The sequence below is a fragment of the Panthera pardus genome, unplaced genomic scaffold, assembly GCF_024362965.1.
Source record: "Panthera pardus isolate Hobbes unplaced genomic scaffold, ASM2436296v1 HiC_scaffold_12, whole genome shotgun sequence".
Lineage (NCBI taxonomy): Eukaryota > Metazoa > Chordata > Mammalia > Carnivora > Felidae > Panthera > Panthera pardus.
The window spans coordinates 28,301,687-28,319,149 of record NW_026526677.1 but is presented as its reverse complement, the minus strand read 5'-3'; the positions used below and the strand labels follow the sequence as shown (position 1 = coordinate 28,319,149).

Sequence of the window (17,463 nt, the reverse complement as noted above, 5' to 3'; positions counted from 1 at the left end):
CAGAGGCTGAAGCGTCCCGTGCTCGCCGCTCATCGCTCCGCGCCTCCTCCCGCCTCATTCCCGGCCCGAGCGGCAGGAGGGAGCACGCCGACTCCGCGGCAGGTGAGGGAAGCGGGCGCGGAGGCTGGCAGCCCTGCGGGGCCCGCACGGGAGGCGTGAGGTGGAAACCACAGGCATTTCTTCGCCTCCTCCGGGGAGGTCGGGTCCCGGTGCTGTCGGGTGGAGGCGACGGAGTGGCAGGGACGGCGGCGTGTTGCGGCGTAGGACGGCCTTTGTCCCACCCCTCGAGGCCGTGCTCAAAGCGCACCCCGCTTCCATCGCTTGCTGCTGGCCCGCCACTCCCTCGCCGGCCTGAACAGTTGTTTACAACGGAATCTGGACGCTGAGAGTGAGTGACACTGGGTGCCAGAGGAAGCGGTTCCCGGCATCGGTGGACAGACCCCCTTTACTTTGCTGAAAGACCCTTTCTGGTGGGGAGTCTCTTGTGGCAGCTGGGGCCCGGCATGTAGCTCGGATAGAAGGTCTCTAGGGCAAGTGCGAGAATCCTCCTGCCCTCGGTTCCCTTCTGAGGCGGAGCAGGAGTTAGTGATTGTTGAATGAATGAGCACGCTGTAAGTAATAAATGGTTCCTTGCTGCATCCTGTAGCCCTATAAATATAGCTTCCATTTGTGGAAAGCTTGTAGTGTGCCAGCTGCTGTTATGCACGTTCTGTCGTCTGATCTTCCCCCAAATCGAAGAAGTGGGTAGCTGCATTTTACAGATGAGGAAACTGAAGTTTCACAGTTAGCAAAGAGCCAGAATCGGAACCCAGGTATGTCTGAGGCCAACGCCCATCCTTCCCACACACGCTGACATCACAGAGATGACACAGCTGTCAACAAACACTTACTGGGTATCTGTTTGGAAGATATACGGATGGAGCATATGTGGGAAATATGGTTGGTCTTGGGCATTAAGAAGTTAAAAATCTAGGTGAAGAGTTTTGTTGTTGTTGTTGTCGTTGTTTTTAATAAAACTAGCAATTTTCCAATCTTGCCCCAACTCATCTTTCCCTCTTCATCACCTGCCACTTGTTCTTCTGTTTATTTTCGTGTGCCTTCACGTGTGCCCTTTGAGTGAAATGCTTCCCTTTTCACCTTCTCTCCCACTCCGGACATATTTTAATTGGACGAAATCCTGCTCTTTTCAAAAAAAAAAAAAAAAAAAAACAAAACAGCTCAAATGTCACCTTTTCCGGGAAGGTTATCCCAACTCCTTACAGGCAGAATCAGTTTCTCCCTCTACTATGTTCCCCTAGTGGTTTCATAATGCCATCAAGGCTTCAGTTTCGCTCTGTTTCCTTGTAAGCATGTCTCCCCCTCCAGACCTATTTAAATAAGTATATTTTGAATTGGATCTAAGGCTATGGTGCATGCTAGACACGCAGCAACTAGCCCTACAAGAGTTCAGAGAAAGGTGCACGCACTGTGGGGAAGTGTCCTAAGAGGAGTAGGACTTGAGCAGAATCTTAAAAGGATGGGGTTAGTTTACTGAGCTGAGTATTAGAGACCCAGAAAGCATGCCTTCCTTGCAGAATGAGTTACTTCATCCTTTCTGAGCTCATTCTCAGCATGTGAAGAGGATAAAATTAGAAGTGTATTTGTTTGTCCTTTCTCAGAGAATATGCTGGCAATGTTGTCTTTTGGATCTTGGAGCATTTCCAGAGCCTGATAGGATTTAGGACAGAGGAGATGGGTGTCTGGAGTGGGATGTTGGAAGGTAAGAGGGAACTGTATTAAAGAAACCTTCATATTAATAATACAGGCCTAAAAAAAATAATACAGGCCTGGAAATGTCAATTCCAGTAACTTCATTCTATTTAATGGAGGGATCTGAAATTTTAGATAATTATATCAAATGATTCTTCTCTGTCTAATGGGCAAAAGAGAGTCTGCCAGACCTTTTCGGAGCTGCCAACATTTCTTTTGATCCCTGGATTACCCTCCAGGTGTATAATAAAGTCTAATTAGCGTTTATGAAAATGTTTTGTGATCTCCAAGTGTTGATGATACAAATGCTAATTATTTGCAGTATTCTTGTGAATGCAGAAACATTGTGTCTGTCTTCTCCCTTAATTAGGAACACCTTAGGAAGAGAAAACTCTAGGAAAAAAACTCGGGGAGAAAAGAACTTGACAAAAACTTGTATGGTAAAAAGAGGCTAGTATTCCAGGCCTTTTTTAACTGGCCCAAACCAACACGTTAAGTATGATTCCTGTTCTAACCAGCAACTAAAAAAATTAAAACCCCACCCAACCCCATACATCGTGGTTGTTTGCAACTTCCTACTTATCATCTTTTCCTGCCGACTGACAAGTTAATAAAAATATTGGCCTCATACGTTATTCCTAAATGCTTCATATGCTTCTCCCTTCTAGGTGTCAGCCCCAGGTATCTTATCCACATAACAGGATCAGAGAACCAGCTCCATGGTCCAGTGTATTCAACTGGAAGCCCAAGTTAAAAGCATGATTTCCAAAGGCTTTTCCTCTCCGCTCTCAGGAAAGAGAGGAAAGAATTGAATTGAATCACTCTTTGATCAAAATAGAAGCAGGCAGTTTATAGTGTTATCTTCCAACAGTGTAAGATCCTGGTTTTGACTTAGGAGTGGGACAAAAATACTCAAACCTGTCACTCTGTCTGAGGTACAGGTCCATGAATTTGATAAATTGTGTCATTTTACAGGTATCTGTTTAATCATTGAGGTAGAATATGATAGCTGGATAAGATCTTTGCAAGCCCACTCATTATTACACATGAGAAATGGAAACCCAAAGAGAATAAATGATTTGCCCAGAGTCAACTGCCAGTTAGTAACAGAGCTAGAACATTTTGGTTCACTTTTTTTTTTCTTTCCTAGGAAAGTGAGTAAACTTAATTGAGAATGTCTGAAAACCCTGACAAGCCCAATATAAATGAAGCAGGAGAATCAAAATCAAGTGATTCTGAACAAGGCCTTGAAGATGCTGTGGAAGGTTCTGATGAAGCTTTACAGAAAAATATAAAGTCGGGCCCTCCCAGCACCCAAAGAATGCAAAGACCTCACTGTAAGCAAATTTAACTTTGGTTAGAAGGAATATTATCATTGTTTTTCAGGTGATATTTTGATTAGGCTTCCTTATACTTGTGACCCTGAGCTGGGTTCTTATCATATGAGAACATTGCCAATAACCAGCATTTAAGAATAGCAAGTTTCTCAACTGGCAGCCTAGTCACTTGTGGGTTTTCAGTTGCTTGAGAAATTAAAGTTTTAGAATAATGTCCAGAATATTTCTGTCTTCCTCTAGTGTCAGTGACCTTCCACTTTCTCTGAATTGCTTTGAGAACTAGGAGGGTGGAGTGCAAATTGTAGCTTTAATTAAAAAAGCATTTGAAAAGTCTCAGGCAGGTTCCAGCCAGGACTGTGCTCGTGCAGGCTAAAAAAGGTTTTGAATGTGAGTGAGGTCACCACACCCTAACTTCACTGCCTGGGGGCTTAGTTCCCACGAGGTTGAGGGGATTCAGTTTGCGGAATGTATGGTGAAGTCATTTCAGATCCCTGACTGGGAGCGGGCCTCACTGATGAAAGGGTGGCAATTTCCACAAGTATTCCCAGCAGTTGCCCCAACTCCTGTCTTTTATTAAGAATACTTAAGCTTTTTGAAGTGGGTCCAAAAAATGAAAGTTTTAAGAGGGAGTGTCATAGTCTAAGAATGTCAGTGCTGATGTTATCTCTTTAAAGTGTAGATGATGGGTAGTTCTGCATATTTGAAAGAAGTATGAACATTTTTGGGGTTTGAGGTGTGTTTCTTTTAAAATGTTCAAAGCCCTTCTCAGGTAATTTATTAGTTCCCATAATATTCTTTTCACTTTTATTATTTTTTTTAAATTAAGTACACTTAATTACTTAACATGGGGCTTGAACTCCGACTCGGAGAACAAGAATTACATGCTCTGCTGACTGAGCCAGCCGGGTGCCCCTCAACATAGTATTCTTATAGCAAACATTAGTAGGCCCCATTTTATTGTGGCTTAGTATCACATAGATTTTGATGGATATACTGCTAGGTTCATCCCAGCACACAAAGTGTACAAAGACCTCACTACAAGCAAATACGACCTTTGGTCCTCTTGGTCTCCAATATGTATACTTAGAAAGCTTCTGTTTTCCCATTTTTACTTATTTTTTATTTTTTTACTTTTTATTTATTTGTTTTTAAGATTTTATCTTTAAGTAACCTCTGTACCCGATGTGGGACTCGAACTCACAACTTCGAGATCAAGAGTTGTATGCTCTACCGACTGAGCCAGCCAGGCATCTCTGTTTGTTTGTTTGTTTGTTTGTTTGTTTATTGCTTATTATTTATTATTTTTTAAGTAGGCTCCAGGCCTGATGTGGGGCTTGAACTCGCAACTCTGAGATCAAGAGTCACATGCTCTACTGACTGAGCCAGTCAGCCTCCCCTGTTGTCTCATTTTTAAAATGAGGAAAATACACTTATCTCTTAGATGGTTGTAAAGATTAAATGAATTCATGTAAAGCACTTAGAACAATGCTTGGCATCTAATAAATGTTCAATAAATATTGTTAATACTACATGTCATCTGTTGCATTTAAAGATACCAGGACTGATTGCTGTAATATGGATGCAGATGGCCAACATGATGGTTTTATCACTACAGTTCCTGATAAAGGAGGACCTTTGGTTTAGATCTTTAGTCATTCTTTAATTGATGGCTTTGCCTTTGGCATCCTGTCAGTCTAATGGCATGACTCCAAATTAATATCAAGCCAACACTAGACTACATTCATTATCTTCGACTGTATGTAGGTATGTCCTTAAGGCAAGAGTCCTTACGCTGGGACCCATGATTAAGTGTTAGGGGATCCAGGAACAGCCAAAAAAGTTTATCAACATTTGTGTGCATATGCATTTTTCTAGGAAGAAGGTTATGGAAGATTTAATTAAATTCTCATAGAAGTCCATACCAAAACAGAATATAAAATCAGTGCCCTAAAATATTCCTCTGGCTTCCTTGCTCTTTCTCCTTATAATAATAGGTAGGCACAGGGCTGTGGTAAAGCTCAGGCCCCACAGCCTGGGGGCCACATCAAGAAGCATCACTGTACATGTACAGCATAAATAAGAATTTATAAAGTATGAAATCATCTCTGCAGACTTTTTTTCCAAACTGTGTAAATGAGTAGCTACTGAGTTTCTAGTAACTCTAAAATCCCTTCTGGAATTCTACAAATTAAAATGTAAATAGCAAAGAGACAACCTTTAGTCTTGCAAGTTATAATAGAGTAATATTTTAAGGGTAGAATTGCTATTGGTAACTATGATGTTGTGATTAATAATAAGAAATATATTTGGTCTTTGTCCAGTTTCTGGCAAAGAGCGCCTTTGGAATTTCCTAAGTGCTATAAGTGTGTCTTTTGTTATGTTAATGAGGCGACTTTTGGAAAGCACCTAGGTAACCTAATGATGGGGGCTGGTTGCCAGGGGACCCAGCCCTGTGATTAGAGGGTTGGAACTTTCAGTCCCATCCCCCAGCCTTCAGCTTGGGGAGAGGAGGGGGTTGGAGGTCGAATCAATTGCCCCTGGCCAGTGATTTAATCAATCATGCCTATATAATGAAGCCTCCATAAAAACCCAAAAGGACTGTGTTTGGAGAGCTTCCAGGTTGGTGAATACACAGTGGGTGGTGCTGGGAGAGTGGTGCGCACCCTCAGGGCGGGGAAGCCCTGCACCCTTTCCCCATACTTTGCTCTTATGCATCTCTTCATCTGGCTGCTTCTGAGTTATATCTTTTTATACTAAACCAGTAAACCTGGTAAGTAGAATGTTTCTCTGAGTTCTGGGAGCCACTCTAGCAAATCAAACCCAAGGAGGGAGTCATCAGAACCTCTGGTCTATAGCACCCATGACCGCCTGGACTTGCAACTAGGGCAGTTTTGTAGAACTGAACCCTTAACCTGTGGGGTCTGACAGTATCTCCAGGTAGATAGTGTCAAAACTCAATTGAATTGTAGGACACCCAGCTGGTTTCTGACAACTGTTTGGTAGTGTTGGGGGGAAGCACCTCACCCCGCCCCTGTACACATTGGGATTTGGGTGCAGAACCTTCAGTAAGTGATATAGAATATTGAAAAAGGACGAGTGGCTTCCTTGTAGGAATTGGCTGGCACTAGTCTGAGATGGTGCTTTGATTCTAAAAGATAATCTGTTCTGTAAACATAGAGATGTTTACATCTCTAAAAGTAAAGATCAGTGAGCTGCAAATTAATGTCTCCCCTGAGATTCTCTACTTCCATATACTCTGCTCACAAAGCCTGTTCTGTTCTGGTGTTTAATCACCTTTTGACCAGTAGAAGATGCTGTATTCAGATGAAAAACTTCACATTGTTATCCCAGTTAATATTTGCCATTTAGCATTTTGGTTTATTAAATCAGGTCTTTGTGAGTTTAATTAGTATATCCCAGTCATCCTTAGATAAATGGATGGCACAAGTTCTTAATTTTTTTTTAAGCCTATTTATTTAGGTACTCTCCGCACTCAGTATGGGGCTTGATCTCACAACCCCGAGCCAGCCAGCTGCCCGTAAGTTATTACATTTTTTAAAAATGTTTATTTTTGAGAGAGAGAGATAGATAGTGGGAGCAGGGGAAGGGCAGAGAGAGAGACACACACAGAATCCGAAGCAGGCTCCTGGCTCTGAGCTGTTAGTACAGAGCTTTACACAGGGCTCGAACTCATGAGTGGTGAGATCATGACCTGAGCCCAAGTCGTACGTTTAACCGACTGAGCCACCCAGGTGCCCCTAAGTTCCTATATTTTTAAAGCTCATGACTAGACTTTGAGTTGTAGTGTCTCTGTGTTTAGTCAGTGAGTCAGTATTTATTGAATGCGGGGTGCCCGGATGGCTCACTCGGCTCTTGATTTCAGCTCAGGTAATGATCCCAGGGTGGTGAGATCGAGCCCCGTATCAGGCTCCTTGCTAGACAGTGCTGGGCATGGAGCCTGCTTAAGATTCTCTCTCTCTGCCTCCCCCTCTGCCCTTCCTCCACTTGCGCGCTCTCTCTTTCTCTCAAAAACAATATTTTTTTCTATTGAATGAATATTATGTATCAGGGATACAGCAGTGAGTCAGGCCTACAAGGTCTCTTACCTCATGGAGTTTGCAGTGTAGTGAAGAAGACAAAATAACAAGCAATTTCTACAGTGCAGTAAGTTCTGTGGATAAACTTTACCCTTGCTTCACTATGCTCCCTCTATAGTAGTTTTGGGTGACATTTGCCATCTGCCATCCATAAATGTCCAACCACTTGTCTGACTAGAAGCGTATCTTTAGAGTGTATGGACTTCTCAGATTACAGAACAACTCAGTAAGGAAAGGTAGAGAGTAGGAACATTCTGAATTAGGTTTTCATTTTATTTTGAATCTATTCACCAGCTTCCCAAAGGGCATGTTTACTTGGTTTTCAGTTTCTTTAACAGGGTATCAGTGCACAAATGCTATAAGGGAATCAGCAGCAGCTTTAGCTTTATATTGCATAGTAAAATAAATTCCAGAGTAAAATACATGTGACCTTACCATTTTTTATGGCTCTTATTACAACTCTTCACAGGTTCTCTTCACAAGTTGAAGTGAAACCATGTTGTCCACGAAATTGTATCTTTGTGTTCTCATGAAATTGGTAAATTTGAGAATTCTCAAAACAAAACAAAAAATCCCACCCAAAACCCTGTAATTAGTATGCAATGACCAGTTTCTGTGTATGTAGACCTGTAACCTATCCTGATCCTATCTTAGAATTGTAGCTTTTAGCTTTTTTGATCAGGTATCCTTCATTAATAAGTTTGATTAGTCTCTAACTTGGACAGCTCTGTAAATTTTCTTCTTCCTGGTGTCTCATGTTCTTAGCACTTGGTACAAGCTGTTTTATCCCAAGTGTGCCCCAAATCATGAGAACACACTTGTGTATAATTTGGAAGAGTCTCATCTTCTATGGAACATTCCTTTGGTTTTACTATCTTCTTTTTGCATATTAGGAAATAATGGCTGTGGAAGATTTAAAATGACTTGTTCAAGGTCACATTCAAGAGTCTGGAGGGAGCTGAAATTCTTCCTTCCTCTGTCCCTTGTGTTTCATGACTAGGTAGCATAAAAACACTGTGTATTTATCATTACCCAAATGCCCTAAATTGTTGAAAAATGGTAAATTAATTGTGAAAACTTGGCGTGTTTCTATTATTTTCATAAATTTAAGATGATTAGACATTTGAAGATTTTTGCAAAACCAGGGTCAAAACCAAACTTGGAAGCCCTGATGATGGGGCTTTTTTTTTTTTTTAATGTTTGTTTATTTTTGAGAGAGAGAGAGAGAGATCCCTAGAGGGGGAGGGGCAGGGAGAGGGGGACAGAGGATCCAAAGGGGTCTCTGGGCTGACAGCAGTGAGCCCGATACAGGGCTTGAACTTATGAACTGTGAAATCATGACCTGAGCTGAAGTTGGACACTCAACCGACTGAGCTACCCAGGTGGTCCTTCTGAATCTCTTTTTTTTTTTTTTAATTTTTTTTTTTTAATGTTTATTCATTTTTGAGACAGAGACAGAGCATGAACGGGGGAAGGTCAGAGAGAGAGGGAGACAAAGAATCTGAAACAGGCTCCAGGCTCTGAGCTGTCAGCACAGAGCCTGACGTGGGGCTCGAACTCACGGACCGCGAGATCATGACCTGAGCCGAAGTCGGACACCCAACTGACTGAGCCACCCAGGTGCCCCTGAATCTCTTTTTAAGAGATAAGAACTTGGCATGCCTGGCTTGCTCAGTTGGTGGAGTGCATTACTCATGATTTCAGGGTTGTGAGTTTGAGCCCCACATTGGGTGTAGCAATTACTTTAAAAAAAAAAAATCTTAAAAGGGATAAGAACTCTATGCAGTTTAATAATTCCTGACGTTTGATGTTGATATATCACAGTGAAAGTTCCATTTTCTGATACATGGTAACAGAAAATATTAGCTTGAATAAATTTAATAGTATTTAATAGTATATATAGTATATAGTATATATATATAGCAAATTCCTGCTAAATGTCTTTGAATTTTTTTTAGTTTATTAAAATTTTTTTTTAATGTTTATTTATTTTTGAGATAGAGAACATGATCAGGGGAGGGGCAGAGAGGGAGAGAGAGAGAATCCCAAGCAGGCTCTGTGCTGTCTGTGCAGAGCCTGATGTGGAACTGAAATCCGAAGCTTAACTGGCTGAGCCACTCAGGCTCCCCTGAATTTTTTTTAAGTTTATTTTTTGAGAGAGGGCACAAGCAGAGCAAGAGCCGAGAGGGAGAGAAAGAGAATGCCAAGAAGGCTCCGCACCACCAGCGTAGAGCTCAATGCGGGGCTTGAACTCACAAACCGTGTGATCATGACCTGAGCCAAAACCAGGAATCCGATGGTCAACCAAGTAAACCCCCAAGTGCCCCCCGCCTTTGAATTTTTAATCAACTTTATTGAGGTAGAATTTATATATAATAAAATTCCATTTTAAGTGTGTAATTTGAGTTTTGACAAATGCATTTACAGTTGTGTCGCTACTACCACAGTTCTGCCCCTTGACAGTGAATCTTTCCACTGTCTTCTGGCCTTTGGCAGCCACTTACTTTCTATCTCTATAATTTTGCCCTTTTTATGATTTCAAATAAATGGAATCATACTGTATATAGTCTCTTATCTGACTCTTTAACTTGGGATAATGCTTTTAAGATTCATCTGTGATTTTGCATATATCAGTTTCTTCCTTTGTTATTGCTGGGTAGTGTTCCATTGTATGGTTATACTATTTATTCATTCTGCAGTTGATTGACATTTGGATTAGTTCTAGATTTTGCCTGTTATGAAGAATGCTGGTATTAACATTTGAGTACAGGTCTTCATCGGGCCATAGTTTTCTTGTGTAAAGACCTAAGAGTGGGATTGCTGGGTCATGTGATAAGTGTATGTTTTACTCTATAAGAAACCAAGACATTGTTTTCCAAAGTGACCGTACCATTTTTTATTTCTACTGTTTGAGAGTTCCAACTGCTCTGCCGCTATGTCAAGACTTGGTATGATCAGTCTCTTTAATTTTGGCCATTCTAGTATGTATGTAGTGGTATCTCAGTGTGGGTATTTTTTTTTTTTTTTAATGTTTATTTATTTTTGAGAGAGACAGAGTGTGAGCCGGGGGAGGGGCAGAGAGAGAGGGAGACAGAATCTGAAGCAGGCTCCAGGCTCTGAGCTGTCAGCACAGAGCCTGACGCAGGGCTCAAACTCAAGAACCATGAGATCATGACCCGAGCTGTCAGACGCTTAACTGAGCCACCCAGGTGCCCCTCAATGTGGTTTTAATTTGCATTTCCCTGATTATAAAATAAAAGAAAAAACCTACAATTTTCCACCTGTGTGGGGCAAAACCCAGTCCTTCCTCCTGTGTTTTTCTCCCGGGTGCCTGTGTCTCTTTAGTGTTCACATAGAGTAGATCACTTCTGGCCACCAAATGTGTGGGGTCATTTTCCCCCACCAAGTAATTTCCTGTGATACTACCTGAATTCCTATAATTCAACTCAATTCTGGCACTATTTATGCAGAGATAACATCAGATCTCACAGGTGAAGGGCTTAGTCCCACACCCATCCCTCCACTTTGGACAATAGTCACAAATCTAGGTTATTACCTGTGCTTTTGACCAACCAGCTATAGATTGGAGATTCTAGTGTCCCTTTCATAAATTCTATTAATTTACTAGAGTGGCTCACAGAACTCAAAAGATAAATAAAAGTGAAGAGCTAGATGAAGAAATATATAGGGTGAGGTCTGGGAGGGTCCTGAGTGCAGGAGCTTCTGACCCTATGGAGTTGGGGTGCATCACCCTCCTGGTAGGGATGTGTTGGACAACCTGGAAGCTCTCTGAACCCTCTACTATTGGGACTTTATGGAGGCTTCCTCATGTAGGCATGATCAATTATTAACTCCATTTTCAGCCCTAAGTATGGAATCCTCTCTGGAGGATAGGGCTGAAAATTCCAACCTTCTAATCATGGCTTGGTCTTTCTAGTGACCCACCCCCATCCAGAAGCCATCCAGGAGCTCAGAGTCATCTCAGTAGAACAAAATATGCTGCTAGTGCTTATCACTTAGGGATTAAGAAAGGTTTTAGGAGCCCAGTGTTAGGGAGGGGGTCAAAAGCCAAATATTAAAACAAGAGATGCACCTAGTGTTCTTATCACTTAGGAAATTATAAGGGTTCTAGGAGTTTTGTGCCAGGAACCAGGTTCAGAGAACAATATGTATATTTTCTGTTATCTCTCACTGATGACTAATGATGTTGAGCATCTGTTCTTGGCCTGTTGTGTATCTATCTGCTTGAGAGAAATGTCCAGACTTTTTGTCTACTTTTTAGTGGTTGTCTATTATTATAAGAGTTCTTAATATGTTCTGGATACAAGTCCTTTATCATATTTGTGTTTTGCATATATTTTCTCCTATCTGGCATGCCTTTTATATTCTTTTTAGGAGTCTTACACAGAACAAAAGTTTTAAATTTTGGTAAAGCACAATTTATCAATTTTTTTCTCTTTTATGTTGAGTTTTTTGTATCTTACTCTAAGAAATTTTGCCTAACTCAAGGTAGATTTCACCTGTGCTTTCTCCTAGAAGTTTTACAGTTTTAGCTCTTGTATTTAGGTCTGTGGTCCATTTTGAATTTGTTTTTTACTTATCTTGTTCAGTAAGGGTTGAGGATCATTCTTTTCCATACAGATAGCTAATTGTGTCAACACCATTTCTTGCTTATTGACCACATGTACACGTATGTGTGTATGTATGTATGTATCAGTCTATTTCTAGGTCCTCTGTTCACTTGCTCTGTATATCTGTCTTCATGCCAGAAACACACTGTCTCAATTGTTGCAGTTTTATTGTAAGTCTCGAAATTAGTTTAAGTCCTGCAACTTTATTCTTTTTTCAAAATAGTTTCCACTTGTCTAGGTCCTGTGCATTTCCATGTAAATTTGAGAATCAGTTTGGCATTTTTTTATTAAGGTTACTTTATTTTGAGAGAGACAGTGAGAGGAGGAGAGAGAGAATCCCAAGCAGGCTCCACACTGTTAGCACAGAGCCCGATGTGGGGCTTGAACTCATGAACTGTGAGATGACCTGAACTGAAACCAAGAGTCTGATGCTTAAGCAACTGAGCTACCCAGACGCCCCTCAGTTTGGCATTTTCAACAAAAAGCCTGCTGGGATTTTAACTGGGATTGTGTTTTATCAGTAGATCAATTTGGCAGAAATAGAAATTCTCAGTATTATGAGGTTGTCAATCTGGGCTCTGATTTTTATATATTCATTATATTTTGCCAATATCCATGGAGCAAATTTTATTTATTTATTTATTTATTTATTTATTTATTTATTTATTTATTTAGTATTTTTATTAGTAGTCTGTGGAAATACAGAGAAGGATTTTTGTTGAGTGTTCCCAACTTCCCCTTATGTGACTGGATAAAGATTTTTACCAAACAGGATATGACTAGCTCTTAGATTTGGTTCCTTTTTTGTTGTTGTTTTTTGTGAGTAAAAGAAAAAAGTAAAGAGGAAGGAAAATAATTTTTTACTAACCTAAGATCTTCATAATTGTTAAACCCTGTGCAAACTAGGAAATTATTTATCTCATTTTAAGCCCAGATCTTATCACCATCACAGAAAATTAATATAGTCCTCTTCCAGGTCAGTGCTTTTCAAATTACGGTTATAAAACATTCTTAGTATCCTATACAGGGTAGTGGTTTTAGCATTCTCTGAATAGCACTGGTACCCTAGACTACTTGATGAAATTTTAATTTGACAAGGTTCATTCCTGGCACAGTATTAGTGGTGGAGCAAAATATAAACTGCTGATGGGAGCAAATGAGGAAATCCTAAATCTGGTGTCTCCTTTTTAAAATTTAGGGTAGATAGGGGCGCCTGGGTGGCTCAGTCGGTTAAGCGTCCAGCTTCAGCTCAGGTCATGATCTCACAGTCTGTGAGTTCGAGCCCTGCGCTAGGCTCTGTGCTGACTACGCAGAGCCTGGAGCCTGCTTCGGATTCTGTGTCTCCTTCTCTCTCTGCCCCTCCCCTGCTCATGCTCTGCCTCTCTCTGTCTCAAAAATAAATAAAAACATTAAAAAAAATTTTTTTTAAATAAAATTTAGGGTAGACAGAAAGCAAAGGGATCAGAAAACAACCCTCAGTGTATTGGGAAATTTGATAGTCTGTGACTTTAAAAGTTTGTCTCCATTTAATTTAATCATTTCCACTGACCAGTCTTAAGTAAAAAGTCCAGATATTTTGAGAATTGGAAATGGTCTCTGCTTTTGGGACTCCAGGTTAAAAGAAAAATGAAATAGGTAAAATTCTGTTGTTGGAAATTGCCAGAATATTTTCATAAATAGAGGCATAGCTGAAGTTATTAGCTGGTACCAGAACCACTGCCTTCTCCTTACTTTAATAGAAATTTTAATCTAGAGAAGCGAATCTCTTACACTGGGTTTTGTTACAGCTAGTCCTCCTCGATTTGTGACAGTAGAAGAACTTCTAGATACAGCGAAAGGAGTTGCTAACATGGCTCTAGCCCATGAAATTGTAGTAAATGGAGACTTTCGGATTAAACCAGTTGAATTACCAGAAGACAGGTAAGGTGGTTACTGAGTTACCTTGTTTAGTGGAACTCTGCCATTTCCCAATTCTGGAAAGGTCTTCTCCACTTGATGTCAGTATATTCAAACGTATTTTTCCTTTTGTATATAGTTGCTAAAAAAATAAAATGTCTATACTCAGAATTACTAGTGTTTGAAAGTTGATCTCAGGACTACTGCTCCTAAATAAAAGGTCTAGGAAATCTCCTGTGGAAACCTTTCATGTTAGCTTCTCCCTATTGCATAGGGCCTAGTGTCCTATCTTGTGTTTTCATTGTATTGTTTCATTCATTTCTTGTAACTATCACATCATACTATAGTTGTTGGTTTCCTAGTGTTGGTTTACTAGTGTTCTTCACCAGATTATAAACTTTACAAAGACAAAGGATTATGCATTATTCTCTATATCCCTAGCACCTGGTACATATCCTATCAAATCTTAAACTCTATTGATTGTAAAATGTGTCTTTTAAAATGTATTGTCATAATAAAAATCATTGCTCATTATAATTGTAAAAGTGCCATCATATGGGGCACCTAGGTGGCTAAGTTGGTTGAGCATCCAACTCTTGATTTTTTGGCTCAGGTCATGATCTATTGGTCTTGATTTTGCTCAGGTCATGATCTGTTGGTCATGAGATCAAGCCCTGTGTTGGGCTCTGCACTGACAGTGGGGAGTCCGCTTGGGATTGTCTCTCTCTCCCTCTCTCTTTGCCCCTCCCCTGCTCATGCGTGTGTGTGCACACATGTTCTCTCTCTCTAAATAAATTAATTAATTTTAAAAAAAAGGTGTCATGATAAAGATTGGGATTCTGTTAACCAAGGAGGGAGGAGGAATGACTGCTGGGTTGCCAAGCTATACTGTCGCCCACGTGAGTCTTCTAAATATAACTTTACAAGCATTTCTTATATGTTCTGCAAAGAGAGTACTTTTTCACATTAAGAATGAAGAAGTACCTGTTTTGCTCTTACAATATAAAGATTTTTTTTTTAAGATTTTATTTTTAAGTAATCTCTATATCCAACATGGGGCTCGAACTTCCAACCCTGAGATCATGCTCTACCAACAGCCAGCCAGGTGCTCTTAGAGACCGGTTTTAATGAGATGTTATATGTTAGTTGTTAATTTGGTACCTAATTCAATAATTGTCTCATATATCATATAGGAATAGGGTATTTTCTAGAAATAAAGTCCTTCAGCCTATATACATGCTGAGTTGTTATCTTAAACTACTTAATCATAAATATCTTAAGAAACTTTCTGGTAACAGGGAAAATTAAGAAAACAGCTCTGAACTTTCCAGTATGCTTTTATCATATGACCCCTTATATGCTATTAATTGGTCTAAAGTCATCTGTGAAATTAGTTGAAAGTTATTCTGTCCAGTGAGGTACTTACTGAAATAAATCACTAAACTAAAAATAGCATATGTGACTGGTATAAGTATATCTGGGAAATCTTTCCTTCATCTAAATTATTTTTAAAATTTCTCACCCTAAACCCATAGAATTTGTGCTTTTGAAAGTGATTCGAGCCTCAAATATTTTGATTTTTTTTTCTTCCTTTTTTCATTTGCTTCCAGCTTGGAGAAGAGAGTAAAGGATATTGTACATAAAGCTTTTTGGGACTGCTTGAGTGTCCAGCTAAGTGAAGATCCCCCAACATATGACCATGCCATCAAACTTGTCGGAGAAATCAAAGAGGTGAGATGGAGGGCAAATTGTAGTGCTTTTCTGGTGTATTAGGAGTATTCAACCTGTCTTTGTTACTGTGCCAGAAGACTTTAAAGAAATTGAGGGATTGAGAGGTTAACATACCTGCTGAATTGTGGATTAAGACTTTTTTTGGCTTAATGCCTTTTTAAAAATTTCAAACAAGCTGTGATAACCCAAAGGCTTTACTTTTGTAAATGAAGGTTTATATTTTTTAAAACAATTATTTAAAGAAAACAAAAGTTATTTGACCAAGTACAGGTGATTAATAAAAATTTTAATCGGCTTAGATATGTTTAATTTATAATGGCCAAAGAGTGACTCAGTCTGTGGGATAGAGAAGGTATTAAATGGAAGTTAAGACTCTTTCTGCAAATACCTTTAGCAGTAGTTGAAAGAGAAAAATGTATCCATGGAAACTGGCATCTGTATTTGGTTCAGAGGCTCACGTTAATTACTGTGTTTTTTCTCACTTTTAACAGCTTGTTCATCTTTTATCCTGTTGATTGCTACCTAGACCTTAAACAGAAGCTTAAATAGGTCATCTAAATGATTTGCAAATGGGTGCCTGGCTGGCTCAGTCAGTAGAACATGTAACTCTTGTTCTCAGAGTTGTGAGTTTGAGCCCCGTGTTGGGCTTAGAGCTTACTTAATTAACTTACTTAGTTAAATAAATGAGGGGCACCTGGGTGGCTCAGTTGATTAAGTGTTATGGCTCAGGTCATCTCATGGTTTATGGGTTCAAGCCTCACGTCCGCCTCTGCACTGACAGCTCAGAGCCTGGAGCCTGCTTCAGATTCTGTGTCTCCCTCTCTCTCTGCTGCTCCCCTCCTTGTGCTCTCTCTCAAAAATGAATAAACATTAAAGTAAATAAATAAATGATTTGAAAACATGTTTTTCTATAGATTTGTTAAAAGGTTAAAATGTTTTATAGTTGCAATTGTATTATGGTATTACAGTAACTATTGATAAAGCCTTATTTGGGTAATTGTAAATTCCTTTGTGTATAACGAAAAATGATGTCTGACTAAGAAACTTTGATTAAACTTGGCTGTGCTCTCTCGTAGACTCTCTTATCTTTCTTGCTGCCTGGTCACAGTAGACTGAGAAACCAGATAATGGAAGTCTTAGATCTGGATCTGATCAAGCAAGAAGCAGAGAATGGGGCCTTAGACATTTCCAAGCTGGCAGAATTCATTATTGGCATGATGGGGACAGTGTGTGCACCTGCTAGAGATGAAGAAGTTAAGAAACTAAAGGACATTAAGGAAATTGTGCCCCTTTTCAGGTATGGGGATTGTGTTAATCACCTTCAGTGCACTTAAGATACAGAGCCCGTTTTCAGATTTAGACTTCGAGTGTAGATACTCATGAATTTTTAAAAAGCAAACTTTTTTTTTTTTTAATACAGAAAAGTAGAAAGAAGGAAAAAAAAATCACCCACGGTTTCACCACCCAAAGGCAAAATCACTGCTAATCATATTGATAATTTAAAAAAAAATTTTTTTATTTTGAGAGAGAGCTTGAGCAGGGGAGAGGCAGGGAGAGAGAGAATTTCAAGCAGACTCCACACTGTCAACATGGAGCCCAATACGGGGCTCCATTCCGTGAACTGTGAGATCATGACCTGAGCCAAAACCAAGAGTTGGACGCTTAACTGACTGAGCCACCCAGGCACCCCCAACTTATATTATTTTTTAAAACTCTCAAAAAATAAATAAATAAAATAAAACTCTCTATAAGCATTTTCAATGGCTGCAAAATCTTCATTTGCATAGGTATAGTTAACTAGTACTATGTTAAGATGGACAATTAGATTACCTCTAATTATTTACTGTTTAATCCTGCCATGAACATCCTTGTGTACAAAACTTTTTTCTGTATTTTAGGTTATTTCCTAACTATAAGTTCTTAAAGTGGGATTACTGTATCAGAGGATAAGAACAGTTTTAAGACTCTCATTGCATGTTAGCAAGTTGCTTTCCAAAAGTTTCTTTCATTTTCAGCTTCTTT

At 39.7% G+C, this 17,463-nt stretch overlaps 1 protein-coding gene across 6 annotated transcripts in view; it reads left to right on the top strand.

Annotated features, from left to right (window-relative positions):
• The window catches only part of TCP11L1 (t-complex 11 like 1), a 34,358-nt gene continuing 16,895 nt past the window's right edge, over nucleotides 1–17,463 (top strand). The window contains exons 1-5 of one of the 6 annotated variants that reach the window (XM_019456635.2): nucleotides 1–102; nucleotides 2,900–3,086; nucleotides 13,602–13,734; nucleotides 15,321–15,441; nucleotides 16,518–16,738. In XM_019456635.2, the coding sequence (XP_019312180.1) occupies nucleotides 2,924–3,086; nucleotides 13,602–13,734; nucleotides 15,321–15,441; nucleotides 16,518–16,738 (638 nt within the window). In that variant the 5' untranslated portion in view covers nucleotides 1–102; nucleotides 2,900–2,923. Of the gene's footprint in view, nucleotides 103–291; nucleotides 389–451; nucleotides 471–714; nucleotides 813–1,675; nucleotides 1,760–2,899; nucleotides 3,087–13,601; nucleotides 13,735–15,320; nucleotides 15,442–16,517; nucleotides 16,739–17,463 lie in introns of those variants that run through there. The other 5 variants (XM_019456636.2, XM_019456639.2, XM_019456637.2 and 2 more) reach the window with 5 other exon arrangements.